Source organism: Copidosoma floridanum, unplaced genomic scaffold (assembly GCF_036245765.1).
Source record: "Copidosoma floridanum isolate Cflo_tuat_1 unplaced genomic scaffold, Cflo_Japanese_pri ptg000019l, whole genome shotgun sequence".
Lineage (NCBI taxonomy): Eukaryota > Metazoa > Arthropoda > Insecta > Hymenoptera > Encyrtidae > Copidosoma > Copidosoma floridanum.
The window spans coordinates 13793611-13814305 of NW_028321896.1; the positions used below are offsets into that span (position 1 = coordinate 13793611).

The window sequence follows — 20695 nt, forward strand, 5'->3', positions numbered from 1 at the left end:
CGAGAAAGAACAAAAAAGAAAAAGTTAGTGTTGCAATTTTTTTATCATTTTTATTTTCCAATAATAAACGTTACAGGGTCATGACAAGAATCAAACAAACACTCACTATTTACTTTTTTTTTTTTCGCTTATATCACATAGACGAGGAAGAATTGCAGCTCTCGAATCTTTGCAAAGACGTGTTCTTTATTGTACAGTTGTGTTAACTTTGCAAAGACAAACAACAAATGTTTACTTAAAACATATTATATAATATTCATCAGATACTCTCTGACTACACTGTTTTTACAAAATGGTAATCCTCAATTTAATTATACATAAAATATTCCAATTTTTTATGTCTATCATTTATTTGTTACATCTACTATCTGAATATAATTTGAGATCAATGAACTGTTAAATTAATCAAGATAAAGAAAAACAAAAAAAAATCATATGAAGTTTAGTTCAAAATGATGTTGTGACAGAAAAAACTCAAGTTTATTTTTACAACAGTATTGTAAATAAAAAAAATTCAAATACACATTTTACATGTTATTTTAGTTGGGTTGCTTGTAAAAGCTTCTACTAGAAAGTATGGAAATTACATTTATGACTAACATCTGAATCCAAGGCTCGATCTGTTAAACGTTCTTTAATGTATATATATTACGTAGACACTTATTATACAAAACTTTTTTCACTGATGACAATCTATTGTTTTTATAAGCGTTTAATACACCAATAACGTCAAAGCCAGTGGTGCATAAGGAGCAAAGAATAATATGGCTTTGACATCTACTTTTAAATGCATTCCAGTGAACTTTTTTTCCAGATTTTATTTAAAATCGGCCATCAATCAATGGCCTTCTGTCAGTTTCGAATCATTTATTTTGACCGACATTTCAAGTCTAACATATATTATATATAAGAGCAACGCTATTAGACAAATACATATGCCTGTTATGCTGCATATGATACGCTAATATTTTTATACTTAAATGAAAGAGTATCGAGCATAAAAGAGTCATTGTTATTTATAGTGATTTCAGTAAAGAATAAAGGTAACGAAAAAAAACTTGTTTTTTTTTCTTTTCTTTTTTTTTTTTTTTTATATGAAAAACAGAAAGTTTAAGGTAACTTTACGCGATAAGAACAAATGTTTAGAAATATACCAAAAAAAAGGGTAGTAAAAAAATTATTAATTTACGAAAAATCACGATTAGTCAAAACAGCTGGTGCAATTAATGACCAAATGTACAGTCCTATACATGTCCATGCCGAAATGGCTTTAACCCACATTGAGGCAGTGTTAGCATTGATAGACTTCCATGTGGTGTCCTCATTTGGCCTGCAGAAAAAAGTTTAATAAAAATTCGAAAGAATAAATCTAATTAATAAATGAAAATAGCCCTCCATTCATTTTAATTTTAAAAATGAAGTGTAACAAGTCACGAACCACGTATTATCTTCTACTGTTAACCGTTTCAATTCTGAAGCTCTCTTAACGAAAAATAAATATTCTTTGAATTAAACCTAAACTTAGTCTTGTAGAATGATTTTGTCTATGCAATACAATTTTTTTTTCAACTCACATATAATCTACCTTGAAATCAATACTCCGATATCTTCCCATTTTTTAAGAAATCAAATAAAAAATATAGCAAATGGTAGCAACAAAAAAATTAAGTACTTACTGGTACCAATTGGTGAGCGTCATCATGACATACATAGTGGCAAGAGCAAACATGAAGTGGAAGAAACTCCAGTTGTAGGCGAGTGATTCTTCTTCATTATCCCAGACTTTGGAGCCGCCGTCTTCAACGTCACCACTACGGCCTTCTACTGAAACATAATCTAAGTATGTTCGGCAAAAAGAAAACTACACATCCAAAAAAGGGGATGCAGTGAAATGAACATCGCCCTCCAGTGGGAAGAAATTTTTTCGTGAGGGCGATCACGTAGCAAAAGTATGCTTAGAAACGAAAACAAAATCAACAGAAGCAGGCACACACTAAACTCTAAGCGTAAAATGATTAAAATGACTTGGCTGTTTACTTAAGTAATTAGGATTAACTAAACTAATGGCATATGCAATAGTTCTTTAGCTAACAAATCTAATGTTAATGTGATGATGCGATCAATAATAAGGTACGAAAAAAAATAAAGGAACAAAATAGGGGACAACAATTTGTGGAGATTTTTCATCAAGTAGGTGTAATGTGTGCCTACCTTCGTTGTAGATAAGAGACTGGTCATTTATGTTGCGCACTGTACGAAAAAAGCAGTGTCCATTAGTGTTAGAAAAATTATTAGAACGGTATGTAAAAACTGACAGGAAATAATGATGCATTCCAAAATTGTGCAATTGGATAAATATGCTATGTTTCAAGATAATAAACATTTGGAGTATTACAATATTTACTACTTTAGGGAGGAACGCATTAAAAAGATGTTATGTAAAACAAATATCACATATTATGTATACATTTCCTTCTGAAGAGCTTATGACATTAAAAAATGCAAAATCTTCATGTTTTTATGTTTCAACACTATTAATTATTAGGTAGAGAATTCGGTATCAAACTGAAGAACCAAAAAAACGACTTACAAACAAAAAGTATATCTGTTTAGGTTTGATCAAATAAAATGTTTAAGCATGCAATTTGAAAAATGTTTAAAGGAGTAATTATTTACCAGCTCCGTTGTCTTTGACAAGTACTTGTTCCGTCATTGTGATTCTATTTGACTTTGAGGCAGTACGGAGGGAGCTGTATAAAACGCAACTGAACCAAATAATTAGACCAATGATACTCTCTTTATCAAAGACGGCTTCATTCTTTGAATCAGGGACAGTGGTATCAGACGCATTTGACCAGGGCCCAGAGACACATTCTTTGTCTGCATTGATTTTTAAAGATGAATTATTAACATGTTTTTGATATAGGGATTTCAATGAAAACTGAAGTCATATTTACGTGGACTGTTTGAGATGGAACTCCATGTCAGGTAAATAATGTAAAGAGTCAAAACAGAAGATTGCAGCAAGCCACTGCGAGGTTGATGTTCTTGAATTTTTGGTAAAATTGACACTGAACTCATGAGAATGCACAAAAGGAAATTGAAGATGATAAAGAACTTGTTTAATCCACAATCACCAGACTGATAAGAGTATAAAAAATAAATATTCATTATTATGACTGTATTTGCGCAGACTATGTGTAAGAAAAACATTAATGTACTTACTGCTGTGAAGTAAGTATACAAAAGAACCACTCCAATAATGGACAAGATGTAATTGAAGAAAGTAGCACCAAGCAGAGCTGCATACCATCCTCTAGATTCTGTTTCTTCGTAATTTTCAACCCATGAATCAGCCCAATTGTGAGCAAAGTCAATGATGAGTATAAGCTGAATCAGTATGAACAAAAAGCCACCAATCATCCCAAAGTACATCCAGACTGAACCAAACGATCCACCTGGGATGAAGAAGGCTCCAATGATCCCAACAAAGAGTATAAGGTACTTGATGGCCCAAAAACTGTAATTATAAAATGCGTGATAAAATTTGTGTGTTTTGATGTATACAATACGCACTATAAGTAAAAAACTTACCCATTTTGTATACCAGCTCTTGCATCCTTTGAAGATTTCACACCTATCATAATAGCAGACATAAGGAAAAAGAAAGCTGCTGTGGCAAAGCATATTCTGTATACAGCCAAATATCCTGCAGCAGCATCACACTCCAATGTAACTTGAGACGGTATCAAAGCATTTGCAGTGCTATTTGTACAAAATGGTAGCTGAAAATGTTTGTTTCAATCAATTGTGCAATCAATAAACGTTATGATTTAATCAATATTTATTAAGATTGTAAAATAATGAAATTATTCTCTTACCTTTTTGAATAGATCTTTAAGACCAGGCGCCAATGCGATGCAGGCAAGAATCGTGCTCATCATCAGCATCAGGGCATATGCTATACGAGTGCTCGTACTGTTGCGACATGAGGGGCATTGAGTACAGCAAAAACTGCATGCTGCACTGCCACAAAGGCATGCAGTCTAAAAATAAAACATGTCAATTTATTAATGCTTTTGTTAGAAATTCAGAAATAATAACTTTTACATTTCAATTTATATTCATACGAGAGAAATTTATGACTCACAAAGGTGCATGTAAGTTACTGATACATAGTAAATCGTAATTTCAAAGCTTAACAAATTTCATATAAAAGAAATTGTTACAAAAGAATGTACATGTGACGAGAATTTTCTTTTTAACTAACTTTTGTGTATTGAAGTCAAAAATAAAGGGATATGGATGTATAAGCAACTAAAAGTAATCAATACTCGTAAGTCAATCACCTACGTACGAGAACAAAGAAGTAAAAGTCGCAAAAGTGCGAATCGCGACAGTTGGCAACTCTCGTGCAATATAAATAAATTAATTGTTACAAATGTGCGAATTGTAATATTAACGGTTATTTATTTGCATATGTTGAAAACAAATAAATTGGATATCGACAATTCCGAGCAATAGAAGCAACAAAGGAACGATTTGTCTGTAAAAAAAGTATCTAAAAAGAAACGAGTCATCCATGGCAGTGTAATCTTTAGCTCGAGTAAATCCACTTAGACGTAAACAATTAGCTTTCTCGATGGATATATGATATCTGAATCTGACATGTCAGACATTTTCTCTCGAAGGAGACGTAGGCGACCCGATTGTAAATATAACCCCAGATTCGTTAAAATCAACAAGACACAAGACATCTAACTCACCTGTGCCGTCGAGCAAATCAAACCCATGGCGATGCTTCGACGCTCAGCTGTACTTGGTTATTTTCAATATCGTCTTGTACACAAGTATTACTTATCGAGCGACAATAATTATCCACTTGGAAAACAAACGTATAAAATTCCGCACCTCTGTGGGTGTATTCCGCAAATGCTGCCAGCAGTTAAGTTACGTAGGTCGTGGTAACGCCGCATGGTCGGGCAGCGCTAGCGTCAACCTGTACTAACTGTCGGTGGGTTCCGCATGTCAACAAACTCCGAAATATCAGATGGCATGGGCCATCCGCAACTCTTGAAATAGATACAAAATAATTAATTAACGATGTTTGTGCTACTTGCGGCAAGTTTGCAGTGTATGTTTTATACGAATATTGACCTCCTATATATTTATACTTTCGAGTAATAGATAAATTGTAAACTTGCCGCAAACAGCACAGAAAATGTTGAATTTTCATTGTGTATCTGTCAAATAAGTTGCGGCTGGTTTATAATTGATGAAATGGCTCTACTATAAATAGTTATAATCATTAGGATCAGCGCCATCTAGCGGTCGTGATTTTTTTGGCCAAAAATTGCTTCTGAAATTCTGAAGGAGAGCTTTAGGCAGCTTAGCCCTAGAGCCATTTAGTCACTTATAAACCAGCCGCAACTATTGAAATAGATACAAAATAAATAATTAACGATGTTTGTGCTGTTTGCGGCAAGTTTACAATTTATCTATTACCCGAAAGTGTAAATATAAGGGAGGTCGATATTGGTGTAAAACATACACTGCAAACTTGCCGCAAGTAGCTCAAACATCGTTAATTATTTATTTTGTATCTATTTCAAAAGTTGCGGCTGGTTTATAAGTGATTAAACGGCTCTAAGGCTAAGCTGCCTAAAGCTCTCCATCAGAATTTCAGAAGCAATTTTTGGCCAAAAAAATCACTACCGCTAGATGGCGCTGATCCAAATGATTATTACTATACTTATACTAGAGCCATTTAATTATTTATAAACCAGCCGCAACTAATTTCATAAATACAAAATAAAAAGTGAACATTGTTTGCACTATTGGCGGCAAGTTTACAATTTATCTTTCACCCGAAAGTATAAATATATAGGAAGTCAATATTCGTGAAAAAAATGCATTGTAAACTTGCCGCAAACAGCACAAACATCGTTAATTATTTATTTTGTATCTATTTCAATAGTTGCGGCTGGTTTATAATTAATCAAATGGCTCTACTACAAGTAGTAATAATCATTTGGATCAGCGCCATCTAGCGGTAGTGATTTTTTTGGCCAAAAATTGCTTCTGAAATTCTGAAAGAGAGCTTTAGGCAGCTTAGCCCTAGAGCCAATTTATTACTTATAAACCAGCCGCAACTCTTGAAATAGATACAAAATAAATAATTAACGATGTTTGTGCTACTTGCGGCAAGTTTGCAGTGTATGTTTTATACGAATATTGACCTCCTATATATTTATACTTTCGAGTAATAGATAAATTGTAAACTTGCCGCAAACAGCACAGAAAATGTTGAATTTTCATTGTGTATCTGTCAAATAAGTTGCGGCTGGTTTATAATTGATTAAATGGCTCTACTATAAATAGTTATAATCATTAGGATCAGCGCCATCTAGCGGTCGTGATTTTTTTGGCCAAAAATTGCTTCTGAAATTCTGAAGGAGAGCTTTAGGCAGCTTAGCCCTAGAGCCATTTAGTCACTTATAAACCAGCCGCAACTATTGAAATAGATACAAAATAAATAATTAACGATGTTTGTGCTACTTGCGGCAAGTTTGCAGTGTATGTTTTATACGAATATTGACCTCCTATATATTTATACTTTCGAGTAATAGTTAAATTGTAAACTTGCCGCAAACAGCACAGAAAATGTTGAATTTTCATTTTGTATCTGTCAAATAAGTTGCGGCTGGTTTATAATTGACAACATGGCTCTATGGCCTAAAATATCTAAAGCTTTCCTTCAGAATTTTAGGGCCACTTTTTAGTTTAGAAATCTGAAACGCTAAAACCAGCCGCAACTAGTTGTGTAGATAGAAAATAAAAAGTTGACATTGGCTGTGCTGTTTACGGCAAGTTAACAAATAATCTTTTTCCTGAAAATCGACCTCCTATAAGAATATTAATACTTTTGTATGAATAATAATTTATCAATTGCATTGTAAAATTACGTGTGAAATGAAGAGTTAAAAGTAAAGTTTGAAATTATGTCATTGTTTACTGTCATTGAACATTTCGCATGTGTGCAATAAATTGATACAGGATTATACAGATACCTATTATTTTGATGGGTGAGAAAGACGGATATTTGGTTTTGTTAGCATATTCCAGCGGTAATAATGCATATTTGGAATCTATGTTATATATTTATACAGCTTAAAATGTTTAAATATTAATCATGTGTGCCTATATTTACCAACTTATTTGTATAAATTGAACTTTATACAAAAACTCATGATACAATCATTGATTGTCTCAATCATTATTCTAAACGTTAGTGAAAAAGGCGGTTAAGGACGTATACTTAGCCTGTATTCCGCAAATGCTGCCAGCAGTTAAGTTACGTAGGTCGTGGTAACGCCGCATGGTCGGGTAGCGCTAGCGTCAACCTGTACTAACTGTCGGTGGGTTCCGCATGTCAACAAACTCCGAAATATCAGATGGCATGGGAGCGAAAACAGTAAAAAATATCAAAGTTTGTTGACATATGCGGAACCCTGCACCGACAGTTAGTACAGGTTGACGCTAGCGCTGCCCGACCATGCGGCGTTACCACGACCTACGTAACTTAACGGCTGGCAGCATTTGCGGAATACACCCTGTAGCTCCGCAGTTATCAGCGACTGCGTGAACTAAAAATGATTGGATTGGACTGCAGCAGTGTGACTGCACTGCACAGTTTAGAGTCTCGCGGGGGAGAGAGAGAGGATCGAGATATACGTCATATACATATGTGATCACTGACGTCAGAAAAATGAGTCATAGTGACGGTAAATTTTGTTTCACAACTGGTTAGCGCAATCTAGCGGTTTTTCTTGACTACAAAAAATAATTATGTATTTTTCTTCAATGACGCGTTGTCAATGTAATTTTACACATATTTACTTTAACTTTACACTTTTGTACATATAAGATACACATAATCGATAAATAAAAGTACTTACTGATCTACGTACAACTAAAAAAAGTGTGACACGTAGTATTTTGGACAATCACAATGTCTAGATAATACTTGTGACTTTGAAACTTTTACCACGTTTTACATTTTTATTTGGTAAAGTCAAGAATTTTCCTAATTAGAAATGCAGAATGTGACGCGGTATTGACCTACATTTATATGCTGTTTTTTAAATATACTTATAAAGTTTCGACAAAAGTTAAACGATTTTTCATCACCGATACGAGTATATCTATATCTCTATTGATATGCGCATTGACGTGTGCAATGGAAAATAATATTTTTCGCCATCTATTATTTTTAACAACTTGAATAAATTTACAGATAAATGGGTATGGGGTAATATAGTCTTTACAGATTTCAACTTTAAATCTTTTTGTTGTGCATTAATATTAGTGAGCCGATTCTTGGTACGCGAAGTATGAATGAACTTCAGGGAAAATTGTCTCTTATTCATGAATAAATTAATCAATTTCGTCAATTTCACTGGTTTTGCAGTCAAACGCATCGCGTTCACTGACCAAAGTAGTGGTGGGATTATCTTCACTTATTCATATTGAAAAAAAAGTAGGTATTACGTTGTTCGTTTCGTAAGTAATCTATTACATGTACAAAAATAATGATAAAATACTATTAACCATAAATTTGCAAAAGATGTAGCGTGAAAATTCCACCACTATTTTACTTTTACATGTGTAAAGTACGCGAGTTCAATTTATCGTAAAGGAACAGTAAATTATTTTTAAAAATCCATCGTTACCATCACCGATGCGACACCTTCTATATTCGCATAGTACCAGAAAAAAAGTAATAAACAAAGTAAGAAATTAAAAGTGGGAAAGGGAAGACGATCTTATGTATACATTATTGCACGTCTGCGTCTATACGCGATATTATATACGTCGAAATCTCCGAAAAACGGGAGATTGAGTAAATTATTAACATGGATGTATAACGAAATAAAAAGTATTTGCGCAATACACGCGGCAGATTGTCTTGGGCTTCGTCCGACCAATTTGGTTCCCTCTCCGAGACATTATTTTTGTTTTTATTTTTTTTTTTTATACTACCGGAGTAAAGATACACTGTAGGAAGAAGAGAAAAAAAAAACTATTTTATATTATGAAATAACGGTTTTATCAGGTTGAATTTCAACTTGGCGTGAGATTATTTGCGCCATGGAATTGCGACACGTGGTAGCAAATAAAAAATGATGGACATAGGAGGTTTTGCTTGTAAATTTCCAATGTTATACTCAGTGATTGGTAAAATTAATCTCAAGTAGCGCGCCCCTTTTTTTTTCTTCGAATATTAAAATGTTGCAAAGCTCCCACTAAAGCTCATTCGAAACACCTTCAATGGCTTCTTGTACATTGCCAACTCGTTAGTCTCGCGTTGAGTGGGTAATAAATAATCTTCAAGCAAAACCGAGTGATTTTTCGTGCCAACGTATTTCTTGTGCAGTCGTAACTTTTTCCAGAATGAAAATCCATAATTATACCTAAAAGGTGTGCTGTTGATCGGTAAGTAATTTACATACACGAAACCCCGTCACCGATTTAAAAATCGTTCCGATAACTGACACTTATATTTTTCGTAGATTTCAACGTATGCGATTAACGATCCCACCCATTCGTCGCTATATATATGCCCGGCGCGCAGCCAAGTACATATAGCAGCTGAGCAGGGCAGTCGTTCCGGAACATCATCAGCTGACGCACAAGCTCACCGATCCCCCTACACTGTACTTACTCACATACTCAGTATAAGTGAAAAATCGAAAAGGTGCGATAGTCGCGTGGCTCGCGTACAACTATTAGGGGAAAATCTTGGGCTGTGGTCTTTTTTGCGAGTCGAAGCTTTTTTCAAGCTCCCTCGGCTGCGTTGGCTATATGCGGACCACGGAAAAATAGGAACATATCTAATACATATATATATGCCTCTGTGCGTGCATGGACTCTTGTATATATATACACGCACACGCGCGCGCGCCTTTTGAGTGATTTTGTAGTCCCTCGAGTATAAGTGTAGCCAAAATAAGTACAGACACCGGTCAAGCTGTTTGATTGGTAAGTATTTTTGCTGTCCTTCTGAATTGCTTGTGCGTAAAAACACGTACACTCGACTCCATCGATTTATTAGATTCGTCTATTGGATTGATATTAAATATAGGTGTGAACATCACGGATACATTATATTGCACTTAAAAGCTCGTTAAGCTCAACCACTGGTATTTTTACGTCGTCAATACAAAAAAACTCGAGCTTTATTTTTGTGGCATATCGAATTAAGTATTTTTTTTATTTTAATTATGTACACTTGATGATCGCGATATCAAGGTCTCCACATACCTACTGTAAGGCGCATTCCTTTTTAGCGCCGTCACAGAATCATTTGTATTATTACGAAGTATGCGAAATTACAACTCTTTTTTTCTTTTTCTTTTTTTTTTTTTCTCCACTTTCTATTTTTACTTCATCGCGAAACACCAACAACGAATACCGGCTTTATCGTAAAATGCATGGGTATATAATTATGTATATACCCGCTCGTAAAGTGCGAAGATAAAAATTCGTCATTCCACGTGTTTTGTACACATTTGCATAGGTGTGTACCACGTATGCGTATATCCTGCAACAATAATAATTTTCGCCAAGCTTGCGCATCTCGATGTTGTAACATATATTATATATGCCTCGCATGATACAACGCAAGGTTCCTATATGGGGAATACATTACACATAAGTATAAGTACAGGATGACGTCACGGTGAAAACTAACATAAAGCATATGTGTGTGGTGGAAACATAGCATACGCTAGAGAACAACAGTGTACTTATACCTTTTTAATCTCGTTCTCTTGTCGCGTCATTGGTGTATTTTTACTCATTGTCTTATTACTACTGTTATTTCTTACCTATCGGTATGGTGAGCTTAAAAAAAAAGATGCTTTAACACATAATTCGGAGGCTTGTGTCATTCTCAAATAGATCAGAGAGTAATTTCAAACTATTTATCACAAGTGCACCCTCGTATGGAAATTTCGATTAATTTAACGCGCTTTCGATTAATTTAATTTCGATTAATAGCTTCCTTCATGTAGATAAATTGTTTACATCATTTTTCAAATATTACGAAATATATTTATGTATACACTGGTTTAAGGCTTCCAGTTGCGTTAAATTATTTATTTATTGTTTTTTTTTTTCATCTTTTTAATCTTGCATTAATGTGTATGAAAAAATGAAAGTCAATACTTTAATTCAAGCTGTTGGATAGTCTGTCTCGATTCTGCATAATATATATATATATAAATGTATATACTTTTCTTTACACTGCACAGTATATTTAATTTACGCTTTTAAATATTATAATACACGTACGTTTGTCATTAGTGAATATTCGTGTCACGCCTAGTAATATACATGATTAATATTTAACGTAAAATAAAGAATGATACATAACATTTTTAAGAACTTTCAGAAAGTGGGTGATTTTCATAACTAACATGTTTATCATACGTGTAGGTGATGGTGCAACGGAACTTCCGAAATTTTAAACTTTTGGGCCTGTTTTCAAAAAATTCAATTTTCAATCAAAAAGAAAGCTTTAATAACATGACAAAATGCAGTATACTAAAAAAGGCAATTCCAAAGTCCGACAGAAGAATATAACATTGATATTGACTTTCCAACATACAGGAGGGTCTTGCCATTTACACCACGAAAAGTGACATTTTTAAAAATTCAATGCATTTCACCTGAAGCAATACAATTCTTCGATTTCACCTCGGAATAAGTAGATACATACTTGGAAGAAAAGAAAACAATTTAAAACACGTGAAATAATTAATGTGGCGTTTCAAAACGGCTCAAACGTGGAGTAACTATCAGTTCTCACGAAGTGACCCATATACGCGCGCTATATTCCAGAAATCTCCTAGTTTTGACCCCACGGGCATGATGATGCGTATGCAATATGCCATTGCTTCATCAATTGTACCGCAAGCGCCTTCCTCGCCGGTGACCGGCAGACAAGTCTTCCTCGTCATCGGCTCCTACTCCTTCGGGGAAGTGGGATAATCATTAATTTTGACATAAGCTAAAGTTAAACATGATGCGTGTAACTTCACCAGCATACGCTTACGTGTCTCTACTCCCTATGTATATTATACATACTCGTTGCCATACCTTCGGTACAAAGTACACGCATTTCTTATCGCGTTTTGAAAGAGTATATACATGTCTCTAGCCATCGACTAACGATTTCTCTCATATCACGGCCCCGCCAGTAACGACTGGTTATTCCCAATTTCTAATGTCATTCGAACAAAGAAATTTGTTTTTTGTTATCCACGCTCCATTAATTCGATTTTAATTGGGACAATTTTTCAAACGACAAACCCGTTGTTTCTCAATTGGAATCACTTAGTTTGTAAACCGTCTTCTCCAAGCGAGTATACTTATAAGTTAGTTTGAAAAGAAAAAAAGGTGTGACTTACCGATACATTCGTTGGAAAAGGAATTTCATTTGCAGGAGTGATTGCACCCGGAAAATAGAGGCAACATGGGTGATTCCAACACCGAGGCTGCAGGTGCAAAGGCAAAAGCCTGGCCTGCCGGCGCGTGCATGATGTCACTGGCTTCGGGACTCGTGGAAACCGATCCCAGTGCCGGGGAAAAGATCGAGGCGCCGAAAACTTGGCCGTACATGACTTACGGCTCGATAGCCAAGTCGGTCGCCCTGAAACTAGCCACAGTCAGCCTCATATGGGGCATGGGCTACATGAACTGGAGTTTGGCTTGGCTGGTGGCCCCGATCGCGTACGTCGTGCTCAAGGGTGAAAGGAAAAAGGATGGGGAGTTGAAGAGACTGACGGCCCAAGCTACCGCGTTGTCGAAAGAAAAACTCATCATCGAAAGTAGAATCGACGAGTTGCCCACTTGGGTCTACTTTCCGGATTACGATAGAGCCGAGTGGCTGAACCAAGTGAGTACTTGTATGTATACCGATCGTCCGATCATTTGCCGATTTTTTTTTTTTTTTTTTTCCTCCCCAGATGCTTTACAAAATGTGGCCGAGTGTCAACCACTACGCCCGGGATCTGTGCAAAACTGTTATCCAGCAGAAAATCACCGAATGTCTGGCCGATTACGAGGTCAAGTTCCCCGGAATGGGGAAAGAATTTTGCTTCGACCGGATTGTCTTGGGTAGAATTGTGAGTCGATTGGCTACGCATGCACAAGTGTGCGAGCGATTACTCATAAGTAACGTACAGTTTGGAGCTTTCTGAACTTTAAATCCATGCCCCATACGTATAGCTTACGATGAAATTACCGATAATTGAGGTTTCCTCTCGAGAAATCGGTAAAAAAAAAAAAATCCATGCTTCAAGTAGATTATTTTATGGGGAATCGCTCGTACGCGCAATGAAATATTTTGAAAAATCCATGGAAATTGGTTAACGCTCGTTTCTTGCAGCCCCCAAAAATCAATGGTGTCAAAGCTTACGACAAGAATACGTCCAGAAACGAAGTGGTGCTTGATATGGATGTGATGTAAGTGTTTTTGAATGTTAAAGAAAAATTAACCGATTCGATTCTCACGTGTATTTGCTTGCCAACTGTTTAGGTACGCTGGAGATTGCGATGTTACATTTACGATGGGTACCTACAAGGCAGGAATTAAAGATTTTCAGGTATTTCAATACTGAACTTTCGTATGATACGCACAGATTTTCAATACAAAGACTTTTATTTGACATTAGTTGAGAGGTATGCTGCGCGTGACCTTAAAACCACTTATACCAGTCGTGCCAATCGTGGGAGGCGTGCAGGTGTTCTTTTTGAACTGCCCAACAGTAGATTTTAATCTGGTCGGCATTGCCGATGTGCTCGATCTCCCCGGATTCAGGTATTATATAGCATGTATATGGTTTGTTGTGTGAAAATAACGTAAAATTCGTGTAATGTGATTAATTTTGATAAATTAATTTGTAGCGATGTGCTGAGAAAAATAATTTGCCAACAAATAGCCGCACTCGCCGTTCTGCCGAATAAATTTAGTGTGCCATTAGCTGCCGAAGTCTCTGCCGAATCACTGAAAACCCCGGAACCAGAGGTAAGAGGATGTATTTTTGTAGTGAAAAAATCCATTTGTCACGTTGGATATTTTATTGAAACGTATACGTCGCGTTGGTTCTCGATTTCAGGGTGTCCTGAGAATTCACGTTGTACAAGCGAAGCATCTCATGAAAAAAGACATTGGTATGCTGGGTAAGGGAAAATCCGATCCCTATGCCGTGGTCACGGTGGGGGCTCAAGAATTCAGAACCAAAACCATAGACAATTCCGTAGATCCCAAATGGGACTTTTGGTGCGAGGTATGTTTTTTATCATCATCCAAATGACCCCAGCAAGTTTTTCTGCATGTGCTTTTTTTTTTTTTTTTTCTTGATGAGGTTCAATTTTTGAACTATTCTTCGTACCGATTTGATTTTAAAAATGTGGTAAGATTTATTATCCGTGCAATCGAAGGTTACCGGCTTGATTATACAAAAATAATCACACACAGGAAATCAAAATATATGACAGGGAACAATACACTTTCAAACTGTTTTTAAATTTCATTTTGGTTTTTTCATACGACTTTTCATCTTAATAAAAATCACTGAGGTATAATCATCGTACGATTTGACAAAGCGTTCTATTGTTTTCGGAAAAAATTCTCATAAATCACCCTAAAACTTGGTATGTATGAATGTACCGTGTTGTTGTTACTTGTGTTGTGCGTTGATACAGTGTGTCGTCTCGTCGGCCATCGCTCAACAGCTTGCGGTCGATGTCTGGGACTTTGACGATACTAAGCAAAATGAAAGCCTTGGCAGGTATGATATACTATCATCGCTTCGTTCAACATCTTCATTCATAACTCAGAGTACACTCGTAATTTTTCTTTTTTTTTTTTTTTTTCCTTAAAACCATACAGTCAGTAAACAAAAATTACACTTTTTATTATTATTTTTTTTATTTTTTTAATGTACAGTTATATTTGAAACACGTTATTCTTATCACAAAACATACAATCGTACATATATCCAACAAAATATCAAACATTGTATATTGTTTGTACATTTTACAATCGATTTTTACTGTTTGCTTAGCATGCCTGTGATCTGTTAACAGTATTTTACATGAATCTTCTAGCATATTGGTTGCTGCTTTTTGGTGTACAGTTTTTTTTTTTTTTTTTTTTACCAATTAAGATTGTTTTGACTGATAAAATTTTTTCCAGTACGTGAGAAAAATGAGGATTTACATTTTCATCATGTAAATTCTGCATTCAAGACTCGAAACTAGATAAATTGGTTGTAACTTGTTTATTTATTTTTTTCTCTCACTATACTACCACGTAGACTCTGATATGTAGCGTCATTAAGCAAGAAGTCGAGTTAACTATTTGGGATTGGGATCCGAACGTTCCCGGGGTGCACGTTGACGACTTTCTCGGAAGGTAGTAACAATTAACATAAGACAATAGCTGTGTGTGACTCTTGGCATGCGTTTGGCAAAGTTTCATTATTTTACATTACATATTTGAGGCATGTTGATTATAAAAAATTTACACGTATACCAATGTTGTTCACTAATAACGTTGTTGCGATTTTGGTGCGTGCTCACATTGAATAATCTTTTTCTAACAACCGGCGTGATAATCATCATTTTCAATGTAAGTTAATACTATATCTCATACATTTTTTCTTTGTCATATACATGTATACACTCGGTATTAATTTTCCTAACTTACGTACTTTATGTGGAAGGTGAAGTCATCCCATGAAAAGTAAAAAAGTAACAAAGAAAATCTAAATTGGTCTCGCTACCGTTGTATTTTCAACCCATCTTTTTTATCCTCTCGAATGATGGAGGTTTTCTTTGTTACCTGAACTATATCCTTTTATCATTGTAATCTTCACAATGTCATTAACACTGCTGTTTTATTGTTTTTATTTTTCGTTGGAAATGTATTGTAACACTCGAAATTGTTATTCAAAACCTTGACTTGAATTGTGTTTTTAACTTGAAACGGAAAAAAAAAAAAAACAGGATTCCAAAGAATGTACGTAACCCACGATGTAACAACGTAACAATATATATATATATACCCGCAAGTGATATTTACTTGGTTGCAAATAATACAAATAATGTGAATGAAAACTCGATCCACGCTCGTGGCGAGCACTAACTAAAAAAAGCCTGTTAATATGTGTGTGGTGGCAGTGCGTAATGGAAACAAACTCGGATCCCGGCAACATGTTAGAAGCCCATCTTTTTGACCAAGACGCCACCGGATCCGACGACTCCCTTGGCAGGTACACAATCCTCATAAAATTACGTTTACTCGATCCAAGTTACAATATGACATATCCATCATTATATACTCTTCTACGATTACTTTGATGACTATTGGACCATTAATCAACTTTGTTATCCAATAATTATAGATTTTTCTAGCAGTACGAGCATATATTGTGTATAGCCTGACAAAATTAGTGACGCATTCAACCGGAATGTTTATATCTGTCTGCATGGCAGTGATTAACGCATGAAATAATATTTTTATCTTGCAGAGTTCAACCAATTTTTTTTTTTTTTTTTTTTTTTTTTTTTCGTATGATATTATAGTTTGTGTAGTAATAGTACACGTATTTTCACAATAACGTAGCTACAGCTTTTTCTTTTGCATAATAGACATAAATACCTTGTGTTGAGCTTACATTGAAATTAGTTGAATTGCTTGTATTACTGTAGCGTAGCTTCCGGTATCGGTGCATCGTAAAACTGTATACCATATAATTATGTATTACTTGCGAATCGCTAAAATTGTAATAAGTTGGTTAAAGGCTTTTAAAGTTTCTTTCAATATACTTTCGGCATGCAGCTTTGATATTAAAAGCAGACTCACGCGCACATCATTACCATCAGCTGAAATTTCTCTAATTTGTGAAAATGCTAATGTTAAATTTTTCCCAATCAAGGGCAACTATCGAAGTTAGCCGTGTTAAGAGGAAGGGAACAATCGACAAGGTAAGTTGAATTTTCTACGATTGGAGGGTTTTTTTTTTTTTTTTTCTTTTCTCAAACTCACTCGTTTTTGCCTTTTTTCCAGTGGATATCGTTGGAATTGGCGAAACACGGAATGGTTCATCTTCACCTTGTCTGGCTTCAACTATCCAAAAGCGCCAATGATCTAAAAGCCGTAAGTTCTATCGGCTCTACATATTTTGCATTCCAGCTTTTGTAAAAGTAATTGTATTACAAGCAAAGTTAAATTGTCTCAGGCTCTAAAAGAAACCCAAGAATTGCGCGTAACTTCGATGAGCACTGCCGTGCTGATTCTCTACGTCGACTCTGCCAAAAACTTACCCGTAAGATGATCACCCAAAGCGTAACTTTTAATTGCCAAGTGATTAAAAATATTGGCTCGTATAAAAAAAAATGATTATTTTTCCGTACAAGTGTTTGAAAGGTAACAAACAACCCGATGTCTACTTGGAGGCCAGCGTCGGCGGCAAGGTAGAGAGAACGGGCACGATCTTCAGATCTAGCAATCCCGTGTGGGAGCAAGGCTTCACTATGCTCGTAGGTAACCCCGAGACCGGAATTTTGCACGTCAAGGTAATTTTAAAGTCCCCTTGGCCAGAAAAGTGACTACGAATACCTTTCACAATAAAACCACCCAACACCTGCGAGATTTTTACCGAAGCGGTTTTTCGTAGTCAATTTTCCTGGGAATTTTTCCTCGCATCGTTTATGTCTTGAATTTGTTGCTATCGCGCAGATCGTCGACTTTAAATCCGCAACCCAAATTGGAACGTTCAACTACAATCTGTCGAATCTCTTGGCAATGGCTGACTTGGAAATGAAACTGCAACCGTTTGACTTGCAAAAAAGCGGCTCCGAGAGCAAAGTCTCCCTGTCGATGAAACTAAGGGTGCGTGTAAAAACACATTTGTTTCCTCCCTTTAAGCCGATGCTGACTAAAATATGTTATTGACGCGTTCAGGTCTTAAAGTACGAAGAGCCGGAATTTACGTCTGACAATGAAGAGGACGAGGACATTCAGAGTCTCAATAAGAAGATCGAGCGGCAAGAATCGAGTGTGTCCAGCATTGGTAAGACCTTGTGCATACCCCTATTCCCTCTGGTTTTACACGCCATTGTCACCATATTTCCCAAAGACCCGCATTATTGACGTGACCCGTTTTTCAGTATCGGACGTTTCCCTAAAACGCCAAGCATCGAAAGACTCAATGCGGAGTAACGTGAGCAACGTTACCAACCCCAAGTTAATAGCCGAGCATGATGATGCCGAGGAGCAAAAAAACGGCACCGTGGCTCCCACGTCCGCGATTCCTCAATATTCGTCAATCCGCGAGGACTCGCCAGGACTCATTCGCAGAAACCCGAGCGTGACATCCTACTCGGGCAGCAGTAAGCTCGGCCGCATCCAACTGACCCTAAAATACAGCGTTCAAAGACAGAAGCTCATCGTTGTCGTACACAAAGTGGCGTGAGTACATATACTTACTTGTTTTGGTATTTTAATAATGATGATAATAATAATAATAATAATAATAATCGCTCGCGCGTCGCAGTAATCTCCCACTGCCGGCGAATGACTCGTCAAACATCCCCGATCCGTACGTCAAGCTCTACCTACTTCCCGACAAGCACAAGGAGACCAAACGCAAGACCGCAGTTATGAAGGACAACTGCAACCCGATCTTTGACGAGGAGTTTGAGTACTTGGTCTCGCAGGGCGACGTCAATTCTCGTGTCCTCGAGCTCGCGGTGTGCACGCAAAAAGGCTGGCTGTCGACCGGCAGCAATTGCATGGGCCAGGTGCTCATCAAATTGTCCGAGATCGACTTCAGCCAGTCCCTTACCAGCTGGTACGACCTACAACCCGAGTCCAAAGACTAGAAGAGGCTGAAACTCAAGAGGAGATACTATCGGCGATTGTTTGGTTCGTGCCTGCCCAGGTGACAGAGGCCCTTGGATTGGGGCTGATGTGGCTTACTCGAGGGTATGATTGTATAGGCAAGAATCACCGGGTGGTGTACATTGCAACCAAACTCTCGACTGTTTTTACACGAGTATATTCTTTTCTTTTTTTTTCATTATACTATGGTTATGATGTAACAGAGTTTTCTATGCGTATCTCTATGTACGTTTTTTTTGTACGCCAACTTTGGTCAAAGTGTATTGTGAGCGATTTTTTATTCGATACTGCCATCTAAAGATAATTTACTTAAACAAAAGTGAAATTCTTTTTTTCTTTTTTTTTTAACGCTGCAGTGATTCAGTATTCGCAGCTTTACATTTCTGTACAGCGGTCTAATCATGTGTTAAACCGTTTTTTAAGATTTTCTTTCTTTTTTCTCGGTCGCTTGGTCCTCTGTTGTCATTTGAAAAAAAAATTCTTACATTGATTGAGATTTTCTTGTTAAAATTCATGGCTGCTAAATTAATGTTACATACAAAGTGATATAGTTCATATGTACAGCCTGAGCTGTGTGATAATAATAACAATAATAATCCCCAATGCCATACGAAAAATGTTAGCCAAGCAAAGTCGTCACAATTATTTTTTTTTTTTAGTACAACATACTTTTGAATCACACTTTATCCGTATGTTAATCTTTACACATTAGAAACCTTTAAACTCGCTTATTTTTATTTTAATATCTAGATGTTAACTTCTTTCAATTTTCATTATTACTAATATTATTATAATCTTATGGTCCACTGGACGTTCAACCATCATATTTTAACATAAGAAAAAAAAAATTAATCACAGATGTCAAAGTCTCACGGACAGACGCATAATCCCTAAAATGTGTGATAACGTATAAAGGCAAAGGTTGTACTTTTTTTGAAAGCCTTGTTGAATACACGAGAAAATAATCAATAATCAATATTTCACTGGTGCAAAATATTAAATTTGATTTTTTTTCTTTTTTTTTGTAAAGTAAATCTTGAATATTATTTCTTTTAATATTTAAATCAAATAAGCAAAAAATTTTTTTCTAATATGATATCGTTTAAAAATGAATTTTGAACAATCGAAAACAAAATTGTTATAAAAAATCAATATATTTTAGAATAACTCAAATAAGAAAAAAAGAGAAAAAAAATTACCTTAACAAATTTCTCATTTGCGCCATTGAACGCTGATGATTTTAAGTGAATTTTAAAATAAATCATAAACTTTATTGTATTTCATAGTATGTAAGTGAAAATAAATATTACCAATTAAAAAAACGCTGAGCGTTTTATACAAAATATATATAATATAGCACAAGCCATAATAATACAGCTATGAAATATATTTACAAAATATTAAAAATATATACATCAACTGTTATCGTTGAAGTTAGTCATTGAATATGATAATGAATAAAAAAAAGAGTTCGTTTTAGCAGTTATCTACAGAGAGAAGTGTTAATTTTCTCTAAAATACCTCAATGATTTTACATAAAATAATGTGCTATGCAACTACATAGGGTGTAAGTTTTTTCCCTAGACTAATGCTATTTGACGAGACTAACAGAAGTGCATTATTACATTTATACAAAATTTTTGCTACATTATGTCTACGTACAAAAATAAAGGCTAAGTGAAAATAAAAAATAAAAAAAAATTACTTCAGGAAAAATAC

General features: G+C 35.6%; 2 protein-coding genes across 9 annotated transcripts; one reads left to right on the plus strand and one right to left on the minus strand.

Moving 5' to 3' along the window:
• Nucleotides 1-24: 24 nt before the first annotated feature.
• TMS1 (serine incorporator TMS1) lies at nucleotides 25-4976 on the minus strand. 6 transcript variants are annotated; one of them, XM_023390481.2, is made up of 9 exons: nucleotides 4767-4976; nucleotides 3882-4046; nucleotides 3595-3785; nucleotides 3226-3520; nucleotides 2958-3141; nucleotides 2677-2880; nucleotides 2212-2250; nucleotides 1677-1836; nucleotides 25-1330 (listed from the first exon to the last, which is right to left on the minus strand). In XM_023390481.2, exons 1-9 carry the CDS (start codon nucleotides 4791-4793, stop codon nucleotides 1186-1188), a joined length of 1410 nt encoding a protein of 469 aa, XP_023246249.2. In that variant the 5' UTR covers nucleotides 4794-4976; the 3' UTR covers nucleotides 25-1185. The 6 variants fall into 6 exon arrangements, with proteins under 6 accessions (XP_023246249.2, XP_023246248.2, XP_014213525.2 ...); XM_023390480.2 differs by having other exon boundaries at nucleotides 1677-1821; nucleotides 4767-4975; XM_014358039.3 differs by having other exon boundaries at nucleotides 1677-1824; nucleotides 4767-4975.
• Nucleotides 4977-9677: 4701 nt separating this feature from the next.
• Esyt2 (extended synaptotagmin-like protein 2) lies at nucleotides 9678-19994 on the plus strand. Of its 3 annotated transcripts, none has more exons than XM_089592871.1 (17): nucleotides 9678-10041; nucleotides 12494-12961; nucleotides 13032-13190; nucleotides 13454-13530; nucleotides 13604-13670; nucleotides 13740-13885; nucleotides 13972-14092; nucleotides 14184-14354; nucleotides 14773-14858; nucleotides 17010-17058; nucleotides 17141-17230; nucleotides 17313-17399; nucleotides 17491-17649; nucleotides 17813-17965; nucleotides 18038-18146; nucleotides 18244-18544; nucleotides 18630-19994. In XM_089592871.1, exons 2-17 carry the CDS (start codon nucleotides 12539-12541, stop codon nucleotides 18955-18957), a joined length of 2526 nt encoding a protein of 841 aa, XP_089448997.1. In that variant the 5' UTR covers nucleotides 9678-10041; nucleotides 12494-12538; the 3' UTR covers nucleotides 18958-19994. The 3 variants fall into 3 exon arrangements, with proteins under 3 accessions (XP_089448997.1, XP_089448995.1, XP_089448996.1); XM_089592869.1 differs by lacking the exon at nucleotides 14773-14858 and adding an exon at nucleotides 16252-16343; XM_089592870.1 differs by lacking the exon at nucleotides 14773-14858 and adding an exon at nucleotides 16252-16343 and having other exon boundaries at nucleotides 12509-12961.
• Nucleotides 19995-20695: the final 701 nt, after the last annotated feature.

Bases quoted from the DNA above. Each gene is read 5' to 3' on its own strand.
- TMS1 (XM_023390481.2), bottom strand. From the start codon at position 4,793: ATGGGTTTGATTTGCTCGACGGCACAG. The intron at 3,786-3,881 runs GTAAGAGAATAA...AAACATTTTCAG, and splicing joins TTAAAGATCTATTCAAAAAG to CTACCATTTTGTACAAATAG. The intron at 2,251-2,676 runs GTAAATAATTAC...TTTTTCGTACAG, and splicing joins TGTCAAAGACAACGGAGCTG to TGCGCAACATAAATGACCAG.
- Esyt2 (XM_089592869.1), top strand. From the start codon at position 12,539: ATGGGTGATTCCAACACCGAGGCTGCAGGTGCAAAGGCAAAAGCCTGG. The intron at 13,531-13,603 runs GTAAGTGTTTTT...CCAACTGTTTAG, and splicing joins GTGCTTGATATGGATGTGAT to GTACGCTGGAGATTGCGATG. The intron at 16,344-17,009 runs GTACACAATCCT...TTCCCAATCAAG, and splicing joins TCCGACGACTCCCTTGGCAG to GGCAACTATCGAAGTTAGCC.